Below are 18,297 nucleotides of genomic sequence, written 5' to 3'. Positions count from 1 at the left end.
TCTGCAAAATTTAATATTTAATACAACTGTTACACTGATCGAGGGAGGTAGAGGAGAACCTTTACGTTTCTGCAGAATTTAATTATGCCAAATTTATTTTTTTAATAAATTAATATTTAACTAATAAAATTAATACTTAACTAATAAATTAATAAGTAACTAATACTATAGGGTCAAAACAATAAATTAACTTTGGGATTAAGTTCTTTCCACTTATAATAATACTAGTTTCTGGGTACGCGCCACCGCGTGTGGCCATATAAATATATTTTTTTTTGTGAAGATTGTATATTAACAATATTTTAAAGTTATATTATGTGTTATAAAATAGAAAATGCAAATTACATGTTCTTAAAATTGATAAGCATCCTATATGGCGTTTTTGTTTCTAAGATCCAAAATCCAAAAAACTATACAACTACAATATTTAAATGAATAAGTGAAATGTTATGTGCTACGTTAATGAAATATGTGTAAAACCAATAACATATAGAAATCTTTTACAGTAAAATTAATGTTGTGCTTTGTGCACATATTAAGCCCTAGCAAGGAAATTAAATAATAAGTGTCATGAGCGTATTCTTCACTAAGAAATATCTTTGACGAATCCAACAACATCCATAGCTGATTGAGAATAAACTGCTCAGAGAAATAATATACTCTTCTTTAGAGCCCATAAAAATGGAGAGGGGACTTGAGGAAAATTAAAACTGTTCTTGGCTTTATGTAATACTTTCACTTTAAATGATTAATTAGTCTCTTTAGCTTCTTTTCATGTATTTATCATTGAAAATAACATATATTAATATATTAACTATGAGATTCATTGTATTGAAATCTACAACTTTTACGATTCTAACAATGTAAAGGTAACTGCTTCTATATTTTAGTTAATGTGCAACTTAAATCTCTACCTATTTGCTCTCATTAACTAACATTTGTTTCTTCATTTTCTTTAATGGTATAGATTATTTAATTTTCATAACTGTTCAAATAATTCTCAATTCATTAATAATAAAAAAAGTTTACTGCTCAATATTTTTCAAAAATAAAATAATCGAATATGAATATAACATTTTTATTTAGTATAGGGATAAAATGGTAATTCAACTTTACATCTTGAAGCTTCTCACTTATAATATAATATGATATGATCGGACAGTCCACAATGCAGCCACAAACAATTAAAGAAAGCAAGAAAGAAGTCAAGTCTTTGGGAGGCCAACAAGCCAATTTTCTAATAATCTTCCAAGTGCTTGTACAAGAGAGAAATATTCAAAGTAAGAGAGACACAAAGTATGCTAAGTATGCTTTGTGATAATCTGTCTAAGACAATGTGCAAGGCTTCTAAGTAAGCTGAAAAAACGTGTGGCACCAACTCTTCAAAGAAAAGGCTCCATGTGGCAGATTTTCCAAGGCTGAAAAATAGGTAGCTTTGTCTTCCCTGCTTTACTGCCATCTGATAGGCACCCGGACTTTTGAAACCAGCATCGACGGGCAAGGATTGGGGCGTATTAGGCTGCTGCCCCGTTGCTAACTCAAACGGACTCCTTCCCGTCGCCTCACTTTGCTGCAAATTGTACGAGAATTGGGCAGTATCCAGCAGCCTTGCCCAATCCTTCGGATTGGCACTAACATAGTGCCGTAAGTAGCACTCCCAACAGTGTGTTGATCCTCTCAGTTTGCCCGTCTGTCTGAGGGTGAAAGCTGGTCGAGAAGTGCAACTCCTTGAGCTGCTTCCTTAACTCCTCCAGTTCCGGGGGCGCCATACGATAAGGCGTCATGGCAGGCGGCTTTGCCTCTGGAACCAGCTCAATTTGGTGATCAACTTCCCTTCGGGGTGGCAGCCGTTGGGGAAGTTCTGTTGGCATAACGTCCCTATTGTTACTAAAGTCTTGTTCGATGCAAGGCGGCAATGAAACGGCCTCTGTGCAGCTTTCGGCGTCTTCAATCAGGGTAGCAAGAAAGGTTGGCTCGCCTCTCTTGAAGCCCTTGATAATCTGCATTGCCGACAAATGCATCCCATTTTGTGGTACCCGAATAAGGGGTACCACGCAAGAACCACCGGTGTCACTGATGTGCAGCTGGTTGTGACGCGGCGAGATGAACGCATTGACTTCATACCAAAAGTCAAGCCCCAAAATAACATCAAACACATCCATAGGGGCAATTGTGAAGTCAGTCTGCCCCATCCAATCTCCTAACTCAATTGGAACTTTAGGCGCAAAGCCATGGACGGTAGTAGGAGTGGCGTTGACTGTCTTCAACTTTGTGTTGCTGGCAACATAACTTAGGCCAAGCTCCTTGGCCTTCTGCTCAGTCACAAAATTGTGAGTTGCCCTAGTATCCACCATGATCCGCACGTCTTTGCTGTTTAGCTTGGCATTGACGAATAGAGATTCTCGCGGCCTGACGCTAGCTGGTTTGGCAGCCAAAGCAGTAATGGAAATGTGGTTGATCAGCGCCATGTGATTGAACATGCCAACGGCAACGTTCTTGCCTTTGTCTGACCCGCTACTTTGCCCACGTTGCTCACCGGCAGAACTTCCGGCTTGCGTTGCAGCCTTTTCTTGCTGCTTTTCGGCAACCACCATAGCGCTCAGCTTTCTCAATGACGGACAGTACCGAGCAGCACGGGTTGTCTCCCCACAGATGTAACAACCTTCCCGATGAGGAGCACCCCTCTTGCGGTCCTCATAATTTTTCCGAAAATTTGAAGGTTGGTCACGAGAGTTGCCCCTCGTATCGCTGCCTCGGTTGGGATTTGGTCTGCTCCTGCTCCTGTTGCTGTTGTCGACCTTAGGAGGAATAGTTTTGCTCCTGTTATCCCTCACCTTTGCCGCATCATCACGGAAATCGTTGAGCGATTCCGCCACTACAATCGCCTCATCTACGTCATGCACTTGACGTCTTTGCAGCTCTTGCTTAGCCCAATTTTGAAGGCCATCTAGAAAGTAAAACAGTAAGTCCTCACTCGTCAGGCTTGGAATTTGAAGTGTTAACTTCGTAAATTCCTTAACATAGTCTCGAATGGACGAGGTCTGCTTCAACTCCCTCAACCTCCGACGGGCTTCGTGGACAACGTTTTGAGGGTAGAATTGCCGTTTGAGCTCAACTTTGAACTGCTCTCAATCGTCAATCTGGCAAACCCCCCTCTCCATGTCTGCCTTCTTCCGTCACCACCACAGCATGGCTGTATCCGTCAAGTACATAGCTGTCGTTCTGATCTTGGAAGCTTCGTTGTGCATGTCAACGTGTTCAAAATAGGCATCCATCTGCCATATGAAGTTCTCCACGTCTTGAGCACTCCTTTCCCCACGAAATTTTTTGGGTTTAGGAGCCTCAATACGGGTTTCACGGACTGTAACGGGAGGAGAAACCCCCGTCTCGGCAGCCTCATCAACCTGTCGTCTTAACGCCTCCACCTCTCTTTGAAGGGAAGAGATGGCCTCATTGAGCTTGAGTTCAAGGGTGGACAGACCCTCCTTTTGAACATCCTCAAGTTCAACAAGGTTATTTTTCACCTCGTCCAGCCCTTCAATGGCTACGGACTCGAGGGAACTGAAGTTGTTTTCAACCACAACAATCCATACCTCAACTCCGACGATTCTCTCATTGAGTTGGTTGTTGTCTGCACCTTCTTCTTCTTCACCAGCAGCTCTACCAACAAGAGAAGGGTTGCAAGAAGGTTCTCTTACCTTGCTCTTGTCACATTTCTTGGAAGGTTCCTTCCGAACTTCAGGCTCCTTGTCTTGGACAGCCTCTTCATTACGTTGTGACTTCGATGTCATGCTTCAACTGCTGCTCTGATACCACTTGTCACGGGGTCAATTTTCGCACCTCGTGGGATAGTAGAGAAGGCTTGCACGGCTCTTCTAAACTCAGTCCAACCAAACACAAACGGAACGCTAAGCAGGACAGTCCACAATGCAGCCACAAACAATTAAAGAAAGCAAGAAAGAAGCCAAGTCTTTGGGAGGCCAACAAGCCAATTTTCCAATAATCGTCCAAGTGCTTGTACAAGAGAGAAATATTCAAAGTAAGAAAGACACAAAGTATGCTAAGTATGCTATGTGATAATATGTCTAAGACAATGTAAAAAGCTTCTAAGTAAGCTAAAAAACGTGTGGCACCAACTCTTCAAAGAAAAGGCTACATATGGCAGATTTTCCAAGGCTGAAAAATAGGCAGCTTTGTTTTCCCTACTTTACTGCCACATGGCAGACTGGCTGCACAGATTTTGGTCTTCATGCTCTTGGCTGGCCTGGTGAGCGTGGCAATTTCCTCTATTCTTGCAAGGAACCTCCATCAGTTGGGAGAGAGTTTGGCAAGGCTTTTGACCCTCCAATCTTTGAGGTGGTGCTGCTGCTTTGTTGGAGACGTTGGATTTTAATGTGCCACCTTGCGGGGCGGTACACGCTCCCCCGCCTGAATTGGCGACGACCCCGACGCCACACAACTGCAAGTACTGATGGACTTTGTCGCAAAACTGCCACAAGTCCTCGTATTTCTCCCAAGTTGTCTCCTCCGGTGCCGTTCCCTTCCAGTGAACTAGGAACTGTGAACTAGAATTGTTCCAGCCTTTTCCACGAACAAGCTGGTGATCGATGATAGCCTCAATTTGTTTGACCACGGTAGGTGGCGTGATAAAGATTCTGGCCCTCTCGGACTGCCCCCGGTCTTTGTCTTCTTTGTCTTCAAAATAAGGCTTCAGTTGACTAGCATGGAAGACAAGGTGAATCTTCAAGTGATGAGGCATGTCAACCCGATAAGAAATTTTGCCTGCTTTAGCAATAATCTCGAATGGCCCCTCGTATTTGCGAATCAAGTTCTGATTCACGCTTCGCAGCGACTTGAATTGCCTTGGATTGAGTTTCACCATAACTCGATCCCCAATTCTGTAATCCACCAGACGTCGCTTCCGATCGGCAAATTTCTTCATCTTCCGGGCAGCCTTGTCAAGGTACGACCGTGCAAGGTCGACTTGTTCTTCCCAGGCTTTGGCCATCTGATAGGCACCCGGTGGTTCTTGCATGGTACCCCTTATTCGGGTACCACAAAATGGGATGCATTTGTCGGCAATGCAGATTATCAAGGGCTTCAACAAAGGCGAGCCAACCTTTCTTGCTACCCTGATTGAAGACGCCGAAAGCTGCACAGAGGCCGTTCCATTGCTGCCTTGCATTGAACAAGTCCTTAGTAACAATAGGGACGTTATGCCAACAGAACTTCCCCAACGGTTGCCACCTCGAAGGGAAGTTGATCACCAAATTGAGCTGGTTCCAGGGGCAAAGCCGTCTGCCATGACGCCTTATCGTATGGCGCCCCTGGAACTGGAGGAGTTAAGGAAGCAGCTCAAGGAGTTGCACTTCTCGACCAGCTTTCACCCTCAGACAGACGGGCAAACTGAGAGGATCAACACACTGTTGGAGTGCTACTTGCGGCACTATGCTAGTGCCAATCAGAAGGATTGGGCAAGGCTGCTGGATATTGCCCAACTCACGTACAATTTGCAGCAAAGTGAGGCGACGGGAAGGAGTCCGTTTGAGTTAGCAACCGGGCAGCAGCCTAATACGCCCCAATCCTTGCCCGTGGACAAACAGATTGAGGTTATCATCGATCACCAGCTTGTTCGTGGAAAAGGCTGGAACAATTCTAGTTTACAGTTCCTAGTTCACTGGAAGGGAACGGCACCGGAGGAGGCGACTTGGGAAAAGTACGAGGACTTGTGGCAGTTTCGCGACAAAGCCCATCAGTACTTGCAGTTATGTGGCGTCGGGGTCGTCACCAATTCAGGCGGGGGAGCGTGTACCGCCCCGCAAGGCGGCACATTAAAATCCGACGTCTCCAACAAAGCAGCAGCACCACCTCAAAGATTGGAAGGTCAAAAGCCTTGCCAAACTCCCTCGCAACTGATGGAGGTTCCTTGCAAGAATGGAGGAAATTGCCACGCTCACCAGGTCAGCCAAGAGCATGAAGACAAAAATCTGTGCAGCCAGTCTGCCATGTGGCAGTAAAGCAGGGAAGACAAAGCTGCCTATTTTTCAGCCTTGGAAAATCTGCCACATGGAGCCTTTTCTTTGAAGAGTTGGTGCCACACGTTTTTCAGCTAATTAGAAGCTTTTTACATTGTCTTAGACATATTATCACATAGCATACTTAGCATACTTTGTGTCTCTCTTACTTTGAATATTTCTCTCTTGTACAAGCACTTGGAAAATTATTGGAACATTGGCTTGTTGGCCTCCCAAAGACTTGGTTTCTTTCTTGCTTTCTTTAATTGTTTGTGGCTGCATTGTGGACTGTCCTGCTTAGCGTTCCGTTTGTGTTTGGTTGGACTGAGTTTAGAAGAGCCGTGCAAGCCTTCTTTACTGTCCCACGAGGTGCGAAAATTGACCCCGTGACAAGTGGTATCAGAGCAGCAGTTGAAGCATGACATCGAAGTCACAACGTAATGAAGAGGCTGTCCAAGACAAGGAGCCTGAAGTTCGGAAGGAACCTTCCAAGAAACGTGACAAGAGCAAGGTAAGAGAACCTTCTTGCAACCCTTCTCTTGTTGGTAGAGCTGCTGGTGAAGAAGAAGAAGGTGCAGACAACAACCAACTCGATGGGAGAATCGTCAGAGTTGAGGTGGGTTTGTCGGCCTTGAATAGAAGGATTGTTGTGGTTGAAAACAACTTCAGTTCCCTCGAGTCCGTAGCCATTGAAGGGTTGGACGAGGTGAAAAATAACCTTGTTGAGCTTTAGGATGTTCAAAAGGAGGGTCTGTCCACCCTTGAACTCAAGCTCAACGAGGCCATCTCTTCCCTTCAAAGAGAGATGGAGGCGTTAAGACGACAGGTTGATGAGGCTGCCGAGACGGGGGTTGCTCCTCCCGTTACAGTTCGTGAAACCCGTATTGAGGCTCCTAAACCCAAAGAATTTCGTGGGGAAAGGAGTGCTCAAGACGTGGAGAACTTCATATGGCAGATGGATGCCTATTTTGAACACGTTGACATGCACAACGAAGCTGCCAAGATCAGAACGACATCTATGTACTTGACGGATACAGCCATGCTGTGGTGGCGACGGAAGAAGGCAGATATGGAGAGGGGGGTTTGCCAGATTGACGATTGGGAGTAATTCAAAGTTGGGAGGGAGTTTGGCAAGGCTTTTGACCCTCCAACCTTTGAGGTGGTGCTGCTGCTTTGTTGGAGACGTTGGATTTTAATGTGCCGCCTTGCGTGGCGGTACATGCTCCCCCGCCTGAATTGGCGACGACCCGACGCCACACAACTGCAAGTACTGATGGACTTTGTCGCGAAACTGCCACAAGTCCTCGTACTTTTCCCAAGTCTCCTCCTCCGGTGCCGTTCCCTTCCAGTGAACTAGGAACTGTGAACTAGAATTGTTCCAGCCTTTTCCACGAACAAGCTGGTGATCGATGATAGCCTCAATTTGTTTGTCCACGGTAGGCGGCGTGATGAAGATTTTGGCCCTCTCGGACAGCCCCCGCTCCTTGTCTTCCTTGTCTTCGAAATAAGGTTTCAATTATCTTGCGTGGAAGACAGGGTGAATCTTCAAGTGATGAGGCATGTCAACCCGATAAGAAATTTTGCCAGCCTTGGCAATAATCTCGAATGGCCCCTTGTATTTGCGAATCAAGTTCTAATTCACGCTTCGCAGCGACTTGAATTGCCTGGGATTGAGTTTCACCATAACTCGATCCCCAATTCTGTACTCCACTGGACGTCGCTTACGATCAGCAAATTTTTTCATCTTTCGGGCAGCCTTGTCAAGGTACGACCATGCAAGGTCGACTTGTTCTTCCCAGGCTTTCGCCATCTGATAAGCACCCGGACTTTTGAAACCGGCGTCGACGGGCAAGGATTGGGGCGTATTAGGCTGCTGCCCCGTTGCTAACTCAAACGGGCTCCTTCTCGTCGCCTCACTTCGCTGCAAATTGTACGAGAATTGGGCAGTATCCATCAGCCTTGCCCAATCCTTCTGATTGGCACTAACATAGTGCCGCAAGTAGCACTCCAACAGTGCGTTGATCCTCTCAGTTTGCCCGTCTGTTTGAGGGTGAAAGATGGTCGAGAAGTGCAACTCCGACCCCAATAAGCTGAATAATTCCCTCCAGAATGAGCCAGTAAACCGAGGATCCCTATCGCTGATGATATGCTTGGGGATGCCCCAATATTTAACAACATCACGCAAAAATATCCAGGCAGCTTCTTTGGCTTTGCAGCTAGCCGTCGTGGCAATGAATGTTGCATATTTGGAGAAGCGAACCACCACGACCATTATCATCCCAAACCCCTCCAAGTTCGGCAAGCAAGTGATAAAGTCCATTATGACGCTGTCCCAAGGCTTTTCGGCAATGGGCAGCGGCTCCAACAGTTCGCCCGGCACCTTCATCTCAACTTTGTCTTGTTGACAAATGAGACAAGTTCGCACGTACGCCTCGACGTCATCCCGCATCTGAGGCCAGTAGTAGGAAGCTTCAATTAAGGCCAAGGTTCTCTTCTGTCCCGGGTGGCCATCCCAAGCAGAGTCGTGGCCCTCCTTAATCAATGTACGCCGAAGGTTAGCCCACTTCGGAACGTACACACGCCTGCCCGTTGTGTAAAGCAGGCCACCTTCTTCCCAAAACTTCTTCGTTTTGCCTTGCTGGGCCAAGGCGAAAAGTTGTTTGGCTATGGGATCATGCTGTAATCCCTCCTTTATGTCTTCAACAAGTGAGCTGCAGCTCGAGCTCACAATGGCAGCTAAAGAAGTCTTGCGACTAAGGGCGTCGGCAACTACATTCGCTTTCCCCGGTTTGTACTCCAGAGTGAAGTCGAATTCTGCTAGGAAGTCTTGCCATCGGGCTTGCTTGGCGGACAACTTCTTTTGGGATTGGAAATATGTCGTCGCGACGTTGTCCGTCTTGACGACAAAGTGCGCACCCAGCAAGTAATGGCGCCACGTTCTCAGGCAGTGAACCACGGCTGTCATCTCCTTCTCATGCGCCGAATACCGCCGCTATGCTTCATTCAATTTTCTGCTCTCATAGGCTATCGGGTGGCCCTCTTGCATTAGGACGCCACCGATGGCAAAGTCCGATGCATCAGTGTGGACTTCGAATGCCTTAGAGAAGTCCGGCAAGGCCAACACAGGCTCTTCCGTCATAGCAGCCTTCAGCCTCTCGAAGGCAGTTTGGCAGGCCTCCGACCAATTCCAATCACGATCCTTCTTCAGCAAGTCCGTGAGAGGAGCTGCAATTACATATTTACCAACTTTTCTTCAACGTATTTACCAACTTTTCTTGTGCAGAGAAAAATAGAAATATAGAATATACAAATCACTTCAGTTGGTGCAATTAAAAGATGTTTTCTGTTTTATTATATTCTTCCCTCTGATATGTATGGAATGAGACAAATCATATAGATATTTTCTTGATTGTCATTGATATTGATGCACTTTGTTAAGATTATTTTTAAAATATCAAAGAACAAAGAGTGCATGATCAGTGTAATCACACAACGCTCATCACGTATAGTTGGTTTTCTTTTTCATTTTCAATACTAATTTGTCAATTTTAAAAGAGATCATAAAATCTGAAACATCAAACCTTTGATGACTTTGTTGATATGGACAGTTAGGTGTTTTAGATATTGTATATCACAAGTATCTTCCATCATAACTACCTGATATCTTTTGTTAATGTATAACAGTAACTAGAATAGTTTGAAAGTTATTTATGTGTATCCATTTCAAGCCGTTTATTTGTCACCACTAATCAAGATGGATAACTTAACATTCTTTTTGTCTTAAACTAGTTTTCACAAGAAGTTGGGAAAATGTTACTTACTCCTACACTTTCTATTTTATGTGATGGTTAAGAAAATTGATAATTTTAATACTTTCCCCTTTGTTCATATCAATATCTATAAAAGGTATTTTAGAAAGTATACATAATTGTTGAGTGCGGAGTTAAAAGGGTAAAAAAAATTGTCAAAAATTCCAAAAGGGCATATCAATTTATTTTAAAACCAAAACGGTAAAAACGCTAGCGACTTGTACCTTCTGAAAAAGCGAAATCGCTGCCATAGCAGCGATTTCTTAAAATTGTCTTTTTTCAAAAAAAAAAATTAAATTAAACAAATCGCTCCACACGGAGCGATTTTCAAAATAAAAAAAAAAATTCTATAAGTCGCTGCAGAAGCAGCGACTTCCATCAAATGAATGAATGAGTTTTTTATACTTTTTATAAAAGTTTTTCAATTATTTTTAATTATCTCCCCCTCGTATTAACATTCACATGCATAAATGAATGAGCATTTTATGGCAATTCAATTTCAGGACTAATCTTCTGAAAAGTTAATATTGAGAAGTTATCAACGGAAACTAGAACAAATGAATACTAATTAGTAATAATTGATACGAATTCTTAATTATGTTATGAATTCTTAATTAACACATTTTTTGCTTTACACTTAAATTTTTATTTTTTTGAAAACTTAATTTAATCGGTTAATTTTTTTGCAGCATTTAATTGATTTTTTTTAAAAAAATATAAATTTAGTGTAAATCACTGCCTTTACAGCGATTTGATTTTTTTTAAAAAAAACTAATTAAAAATCGTTGCCAATGATTTTTTTTTTAAAAAAAATTGAATCAATTTTTCTTTTAAATAAAGCAAAAAATAAATAAAAAAATAAAAAAAATTTTTATGGAAGTCGCTGCTTCTGCAGCGACTTATAGAATTTTTTATTTTTATTTTGAAAATCGCTCCGTGTGGAGCGATTTGTTTAATTTTTTTTTTTTTATAAAAAAAGGCAATTTTAAGAAATCGCTGCTATTGCAGCGATTTCGCTTTTTCAAAAGGTACAAATCGCTACATCGTGAGCGATTTTACCGTTTTGGTTTTAAAAAAAAATTGATATGCCCTTTTGGAATTTTTGACAATTTTTTTTACCCTTTTAACTCCACACTCCATAATTGTTCAACTTAAGAGACATTAATTGTAGGTGTAAAATAAGAAAATTTAATTAATTCTTTTTTGATTCAACAAGTGATTAAATAATATGAAATAATTATTTTTAGTAAGAAGTCCATCTAATATATGACACACGAAGTAGTAATATTATGTGAACAAGCATATATATATCAAATGCCATACAAGGCAAAAACGAAAAATGGCACAAACTTTAGGCACTACGTGCGAACCTCAATATGACATGACGTTTTGATATATTTTCGACTGAAATTTGGAAAACAAGTAAACAACCACATTAAAGTGAAACCAATAATCTGTTTCTAAATTTTCTCTACTACAAAATATCTTTGCGATTCACTATTTTATGATATAAAATTAAAGTAAAAATTAGAAATCAACATACAATACACGTTCCCAGAAACTAATTTCACTATAGGTTCAGTCAACTTATAGGCGCAGAGATTCACCTGATTCAGAGTTTGTAGAATCTCTTCCATAGATACAAATGAAACTGTAATTTCTTTCTTATTTAATGGTTTAATTATAACAACTGCCGCATATCCATATAAAAAATTAACTAAAAAATAAGATCAACGAGAAGAAAATCAAGAATATCATCAATGGTTACCAAGATAGCCAGTTGTCATGTATGGATTTTAGCAGAAAATCACCAAGGAATTTCTTGACCATCCCAGGCAAAGAACTTCCCATTATCACATCTCTTTGTGTTGTTCATGATACTCAAGAGCTTCTGAACAGAGAACTCTTTGGTAAAAAGCTTTTCTTTTGGAACATTTTTTTGAAATGGTTGAGACAGATCAGTGTCCACCGTGCCTGGGTGCAGCAAAATGCATATAATTGGATCCTTCCTACGTGCAAATTCCACCGACACATTCTTTGTTACTACAACATTAAGACATGGTTAGCATGGACCAATCTCACCTATGATTATTCGAGCAAAGATGAAAGGTTAAAAAAGAAAATGTAAAAAAAAACAATAATCAATTAAAATTTTTTCTCCAGACTGATACATAAGAAGTTGAAATCGGACCAAGATGGAGACTAACGTGTTTGGGACAGTTCACTCTTCACATTCATCTTGCCTGTTTCCCAGCCCTTAATGGTCAACTGCTCTCCATCCAACGATCCAACAACTAACATGCACCAGATCCCACTTATATAAAATGTATGAAAGGCTATTGGTTGAACGGAATGGTCATTCTATGATCATTTAAGAGTGCTTCTCATTTTCCTTACAGTTTTAACTTAGAGTCTATTCGGATGGGCTTATAGCTTTTGGCTTATTTTTGTCCTTTTGGCTTAAAAATAAGAAGTTGCTTCCTAACCATGCAACAAATCCTCAATCCTTGTACACTAAGAAAGCTTTCATTTTTTTGCGTTCCATGATCATGCTAGATATCTTTATAAGACATCTGATATCCATATTTCAGTTATCCTACATGGCATATTGTTTGGTCAAAAAGGTTCATGGAGACATTCAACTTTACCATCCATCAGCAGAAGTTAAATATGTAATTGGGTAAATAGATTTTTTTAAAAGAGCATACACTGATTCAGTGCAGTCTTAGATGCACGATAGGAGTGCCACCCTCCCAAAGCATTGTCTCCTATCGATCCCACCCTTGCACTTAAGTTGGCAACAATAGCAAAATCCTTGTCAGTTCCAGAGCCACCTCCAGATTTCAGCAAAGGCCACATATGCTGTTCACGCAAAACATGAACTAAACGTTACATTGTCAAAAGTAAGAGATATTCAATATGAAAAAGAAAAAGGTAAATCGAACTTTGAGAATCCTCAACTTTCGACATGATATACTATAAAAGGATCTCTTGGCAACACATCCCTGTAGATTTTTTATTTGTATTTACAATGCAGCATTTGGGGATCATTCTTCTAAGTTTCGTTATAGCAACCAGTAGACGGCTAACTTTAGCAAGATCTTTTTTCCTTTTTGGGGATAAGTCTATCTTTGACAAGATCTTCTATGTGCAAGTCCAACAATCAGGTTCCTATATGCTCCATGATGATTTCCCCTTAATTCACCAGGATAATCCAAATATCCAACTTCGTTTGATGATGGTGATCCAATACAATTGACATAAGTAAGTCTATCTTATTATTCAAAATTAACAGGAAACCAAAGAGAACTGGTAGTACTCTTTCTCAACTTCTACGAAGCTACTTTTACAAACAAAAAAGAGTTAGACAAGCTATTATCCAACCCTATGACGGAAGAAGCACTAGCTAAAAAATGTTCAAATGGAAACCTTAAACTCGGGATTTAGATCTAGCAGCATGACAGCGACTCCGACAATGAGGTTCCTTATGCACCTTGTTTAGTTTTTGTTAAACTCACCAGGTTAATCCAATATCCAACTTCATCTGATGCTGCTGGTTGAATACAATTGAGATAGGACAAAATATTTTATTCCGATAAGTCTGTTTTATAGTTTAAAATTTATAGAAACCTAAAGCAGATGTCTATCCTCTATCTTAACTTCTACTCCCTCCATCCCAATTTAAGTGTCTTACTTTCCTTTTCGGTCTGTCCCAAAGAGAGTGCCTCATATTATATTTAGTAAGTATTGCAATTCCAGCATCCTACATGGCAAGTTTAAGACCACAATGACTTAAAGAACTACACAAAGCTTTGATTTAAGACCACATTCAATCTCCCTTCGTTTGTGCCTAGTCAAACTAAGACACTTAAATTGGGACGGAGGAAGTATCAAGTAACATCTATGAACAAACAAGAGTTAGACAAGATATTTTGAACCTTCTGAGGGAAGGCTCAAAATTCTGAGATGGAAACTAGAAGACTCTGAACTAAGATCTACCAGCATGACAGAAAGGAATTTCTACAATCTGAGACATCTCAGACAGATAAGAATAGATTATTAAAAGATAACACATCTGGTTATCTTTTCTCCACTTCTTCTTTTAGATTGTCATTTGCAGTTTGTTAAGAACAGGTTATACAACATTACTACTAACAAAGAGCTAGAAATTGATGTGTTAAGGCTCATAAGTTTTAAGAAAGACTCAAAGTCCCACACAATACCAATCTTTTTGTATGTGATTGAGTTCAAGCTCGTGAATATGCGCCTAGCAACTCATCACGTGCCGGACTCTTACTTGAACCAAAGCCTTGGAGACCTAGTTTATGACTGTTGATGCAAAAAGATCGAAAATGTTGTCTCTTGGAAAAGGGACTTACTACTCTATTCTTATCTGATTGGTTGGCAAAGTTCGGTATAAGAGAGGCAAATTCTTGCTTGAATTAAGTTGTTTAGCTTTTTCAAAGTCAAGTATTAAAAACGTATTGCACCTTCCCTTCAAGGAGAGAGCAGAAATTCCTGATCATGTACATATTAACAAGGGTAATTACTTGTTTGTCGGTCAAAGTATCAGGACAAGATATTCATTGTTGAGCAAAACCTTGATTGCTAAGAAATAGCTGCTGCTAAAAAAGAAATGATTCAAAATAAGTTATTTTAGCCTACAACATGAGAGAAAATAAAAGACTGCACCTTGATGACCAAAATGGGACCAACAGCATTGATATCATAAGCAAGAAGCAAGGATGATCTCTGCACCTTACTCAGTGTTGTTTCTGTACTGAAAAAAGTGAGAAGATAAATAATTCACTTCACCAATTCCATGATTAAAAGAAAGGAAAGGACCATTTATCCCGTTAATTATCATTATAAGTTGCAACAATGTCCAAGCTACAATTGACAAATTTATGAACATAATACAAAGAAACAATCTACCTGGTTGCAGAACATTGGGTATTGAAAGAACACCAGATGCATTAATTAAAAGGTTTACGGAGCCATATTTGTCTCCGATCGATTTGACCGAGTCCTGAAAATTAGCATTGTTATAAAAACCAAAAAGGTTCATGAACCAACAAGACTAACAAGAAACCATGAAATACGCAAATGATTCTTTTGGCAAGTAAAGCAAATATAATATTCCCACTTATGAACAAAAAGTGTAAAGGAGAATGTGCGCAAAGAAATAAGTACTACAATATACCTCGATAGTGCTTTCTACTGTCAGATCTAACGGGTGAATGTCAAGGCGCTCAGGAAACTTATTCTTCAATTCCAGAAGCCCAGCTGCTCCACTAGGATTACGACATGTTGCAACAACGTAGCCTTTGTCCTTTTTCTCTAACAATTGTCTAACCTGCACAAGTCAGAAACTCAGGGGAAACCTTGGCTGAGCAGTTCAAGAATATGATAATTGATTTACAATCATAGTCTATTAAAGATTGGACCAAAAACAGAAGGCTAGTATATCCTGCCAGAGGATGTTTTCCCGTGCACAGGAAAGTATAAGCAAATTCTAAATGCAAGAAAATTAAATTCATCCAGTCAGACCAGCCCATCAAAAACAAAAGGTCATGTTGTCAGATATTGAATAAGCAGTTATACAAACCTAACATTAGTTTAGTTTGGCCAACTTCTCCATGTGAATGCCAGCCATACCAGATGAGGCCATAGAGAAACTTTTTCTATTCCTTTATTTCGAACTTCATGATGTTTGCCTGTTTCATACTTGCACTTCATTTGTGCAAATACTTGCACTTCATTTGTGCAAATTTTGGCAGTGGCATGGGAACCAAGAAAAATGAGATGGCCAAGGGAGGAGTATGGAAAACAAAAAGGAAAAGAGAAAATGAATGGCTGATGATGATAAAGAATGAAATTGGAAATCCTGTCTCTACTTTCATTAGCTGTATAGATGAGGTTGCACTACACTCAATGTCTTGGATCAGTAAGGAACTTGGTCCTTTATGAGCATTCATTCCAGACGCCTACAGTCATTTCCCCAATCAAAGGTTTGATCTAAACCCAATAACAGAGAAAGAAAGAAAACAGATGACAAACTACTTCCTGCTTACATTCAAGCATAACATAAACATAAGTTTAACAATCATCACAAAGCTAAAAAACAAATAGGCAATCGGCTATCTAATTTACATTTAAAATCTAAGTGCCAGACTCAGGTGCGGGTGTCCAATACGAATGTTGATCTAGATGTTGGATCCTTTATGATCTAAATTGTAAGATTTGGGGGTACTGATCTAAATATCATTATAAAAATATGCATTATTATGGTGGACTATTGAGGTTGGATCCTTGACGATCTAAATTTAACATTTGGGGGTACGGATCCAAATATATTTATTTATAAAAAATATGCCAAATTATAGTGGACTATTTGAAAGGAAATGAAACGCACGAATTTCTGAGAGCAAGTCTGAATCTGTACTTATTATTACGTATGAATGCATCTCTTTACTTTCTTTTTTAGTGGAACATGGCTATTGCAAATGATATAGAGGTCTGTTATAGACTTCTTGAGTTCATTGTACATTCTATCATGATGTTTGATCCATAACTATCTAACACAAGTATCTTTTACCTTTAAAAAAATCATATGCCTAAATTGTATCCAGCTTGAATTTCTCGATTGATTTTTGGTCAAATTATCCAAAATCAATTGACCATATCTAGTACGGATCCCACACCCATGGCATGTCGACACGGGTACGGTACTGAAGTGAAGAGTCCCGTAACTTCGTTAAAACATGCTAGTTAAACTGTTCATATATAAAAGGGAGAAAAGGAAAGGCAAAACAAATTAAAAACTTAATAGAAAGGTAAGAGGAGTAAAAGCTCTTGAACCCAATAAAGAATCAGGAACAACACAAGATGATAACAATCAAACCAGATGGCACCCCTTCACTCATCAATTTCATGCCAACAACCAGCAATGGCCTATGCTCATTTCTAATAGTCTTCACTTTTTCATATTGTGAACGATAAGTTAAACAGAATAATCAAATTTTCAAGATTTTAGGCATCACTTCTACAACGTTTTTGTGTGAAGTATCATACCCAAGTTTTTTCATTTACCACTCATAAGCATGTATTATTGAAGCCTATTAGAAATATTGTTGCATGCTATGGTTTTTTGTTACACCCTGTTCATCTATTTTAAGTAATATACATAGCCAGGCCCCATCTACTGCTGTTAAGCTGCAAAATTGTTTGATTAGTAATAAGCAAAGACTACACCAATTAAAGAAAGAGGACTAAAACTTAAAGACTCCAGAATCAGGAAATCCCTTTTCACCTTTTCAATAAGCATTACTACTGTATTCAGAATGAAACAGAGACTTTCCATTAATAGCCCATTAACCCCAATAAAGATACAGAAGAACCTTTTGTAGCATAGTCCAAATTATCTCTTTAATCAGCAATAGCATGTTGTGATATGTTAGACAAATTAGTCAATGCCCATAATCTCTGTCTATATTGCTGTAGTTCATACATGGCAAAATAGCTGTCTGCACTGATTGGACCTCAGTTATATCATTTTCACCACAATTGACAGGATCATGGTCCGTGTAACTTCCAAATAAAGAAACTACTAGAAATCAAAAAGAATCACCGAACGAAACAATTAATCCCTTAAATCAACAATAATACCACATCAATGAAACGCACATCACAGCAAAAACACAAACCACATCATATATGTGTTTTACAATTGAGTCCTCCTTCAAATGTAGAATACAACTATGCGAATAAGAAGAGTCTCTCAAATTACTCAAGTTGAACCTCTGAAAAACAAAAAAAAAATTCTACTTACAAACTCCAAGCCAATGCCCCTGGAAGCTCCTTGAACCATTGAGACGCCTCCTTCCCATCTCACAGCGGAAGCTAAAGTAGAGAATGTGTAGCCTCTTCTCAGATATAGCCGCTTCGCCCGCTGAGTAACAAAATTCAGCTTCATCTTTTGGTTACTGAATCCCAAATCTGACACACACTCTTTTCCGTATGCAACTGAAAAATGCATAGGAGAAATTTGTGAATTCAGTTTCTTTCAACTATTTCTGCGTATCAAAACCAAAAATTTTAGCGAAGAGAAATAAGCCACGTCGCAAAAAGTCGGGAAATTGCAATTATGGCAGTCTAATTTGTATTGATGCCCATAATTTTAATTACTTTCTTCATTCCTTACGCTTACATTGTAGGCTCTAGCTGTCTCAATTTAAGTTCTATTTTACTTTGTTCAAAAAATAATAATAATTAATGTTTTCATAATTAAAAACGATTTAACTTTTCAATAAAATAATACTTTCTCTATTTTAAAAGGGATAATGCATAACTACCCCTCAACCTATGTCCAAAATCTCAGAGACACACTTATACTATACTAAGGTCCTATTACCCCTGAACTTATTTTATAAGTAATTTTCTACCCTTTTTTGCCTACGTGGCACTAGTTTGAA

At 39.9% G+C, this 18,297-nt stretch overlaps 1 protein-coding gene across 1 annotated transcript; it reads right to left on the bottom strand.

Annotated features, from left to right (window-relative positions):
* Positions 1 to 11,309: 11,309 nt before the first annotated feature.
* Positions 11,310 to 18,039, bottom strand: LOC101266880 (uncharacterized). Its single transcript, XM_004231515.5, has 6 exons — positions 17,655 to 18,039; positions 15,027 to 15,179; positions 14,759 to 14,852; positions 14,516 to 14,598; positions 12,532 to 12,685; positions 11,310 to 11,866 (listed from the first exon to the last, which is right to left on the bottom strand). Exons 1-6 carry the CDS (start codon positions 17,859 to 17,861, stop codon positions 11,631 to 11,633), a joined length of 927 nt encoding a protein of 308 aa, XP_004231563.2. The 5' UTR covers positions 17,862 to 18,039; the 3' UTR covers positions 11,310 to 11,630.
* Positions 18,040 to 18,297: the final 258 nt, after the last annotated feature.

This window comes from Solanum lycopersicum, chromosome 2 (assembly GCF_036512215.1).
Source record: "Solanum lycopersicum chromosome 2, SLM_r2.1".
In the NCBI taxonomy this organism is placed as follows: Eukaryota; Viridiplantae; Streptophyta; class Magnoliopsida; order Solanales; family Solanaceae; genus Solanum; species Solanum lycopersicum.
The sequence above is the reverse complement of the archived record's forward strand: the minus strand, read 5'-3'. Positions and strand labels throughout refer to the sequence as shown.

What these genes read in the sequence shown, in the direction of transcription:
- LOC101266880 (XM_004231515.5), bottom strand. Translation starts at nt 17,861, where the DNA reads ATGCATTTTTCAGTTGCATACGGAAAAGAGTGTGTGTCAGATTTGGGA. An exon ending in CAGTAGAAAGCACTATCGAG is followed by an intron (nt 14,853 to 15,026) that starts GTATATTGTAGT and finishes GCTAATTTTCAG; the next exon opens with GACTCGGTCAAATCGATCGG. An exon ending in GTCCCATTTTGGTCATCAAG is followed by an intron (nt 12,686 to 14,515) that starts GTGCAGTCTTTT and finishes TTGCGTGAACAG; the next exon opens with CATATGTGGCCTTTGCTGAA.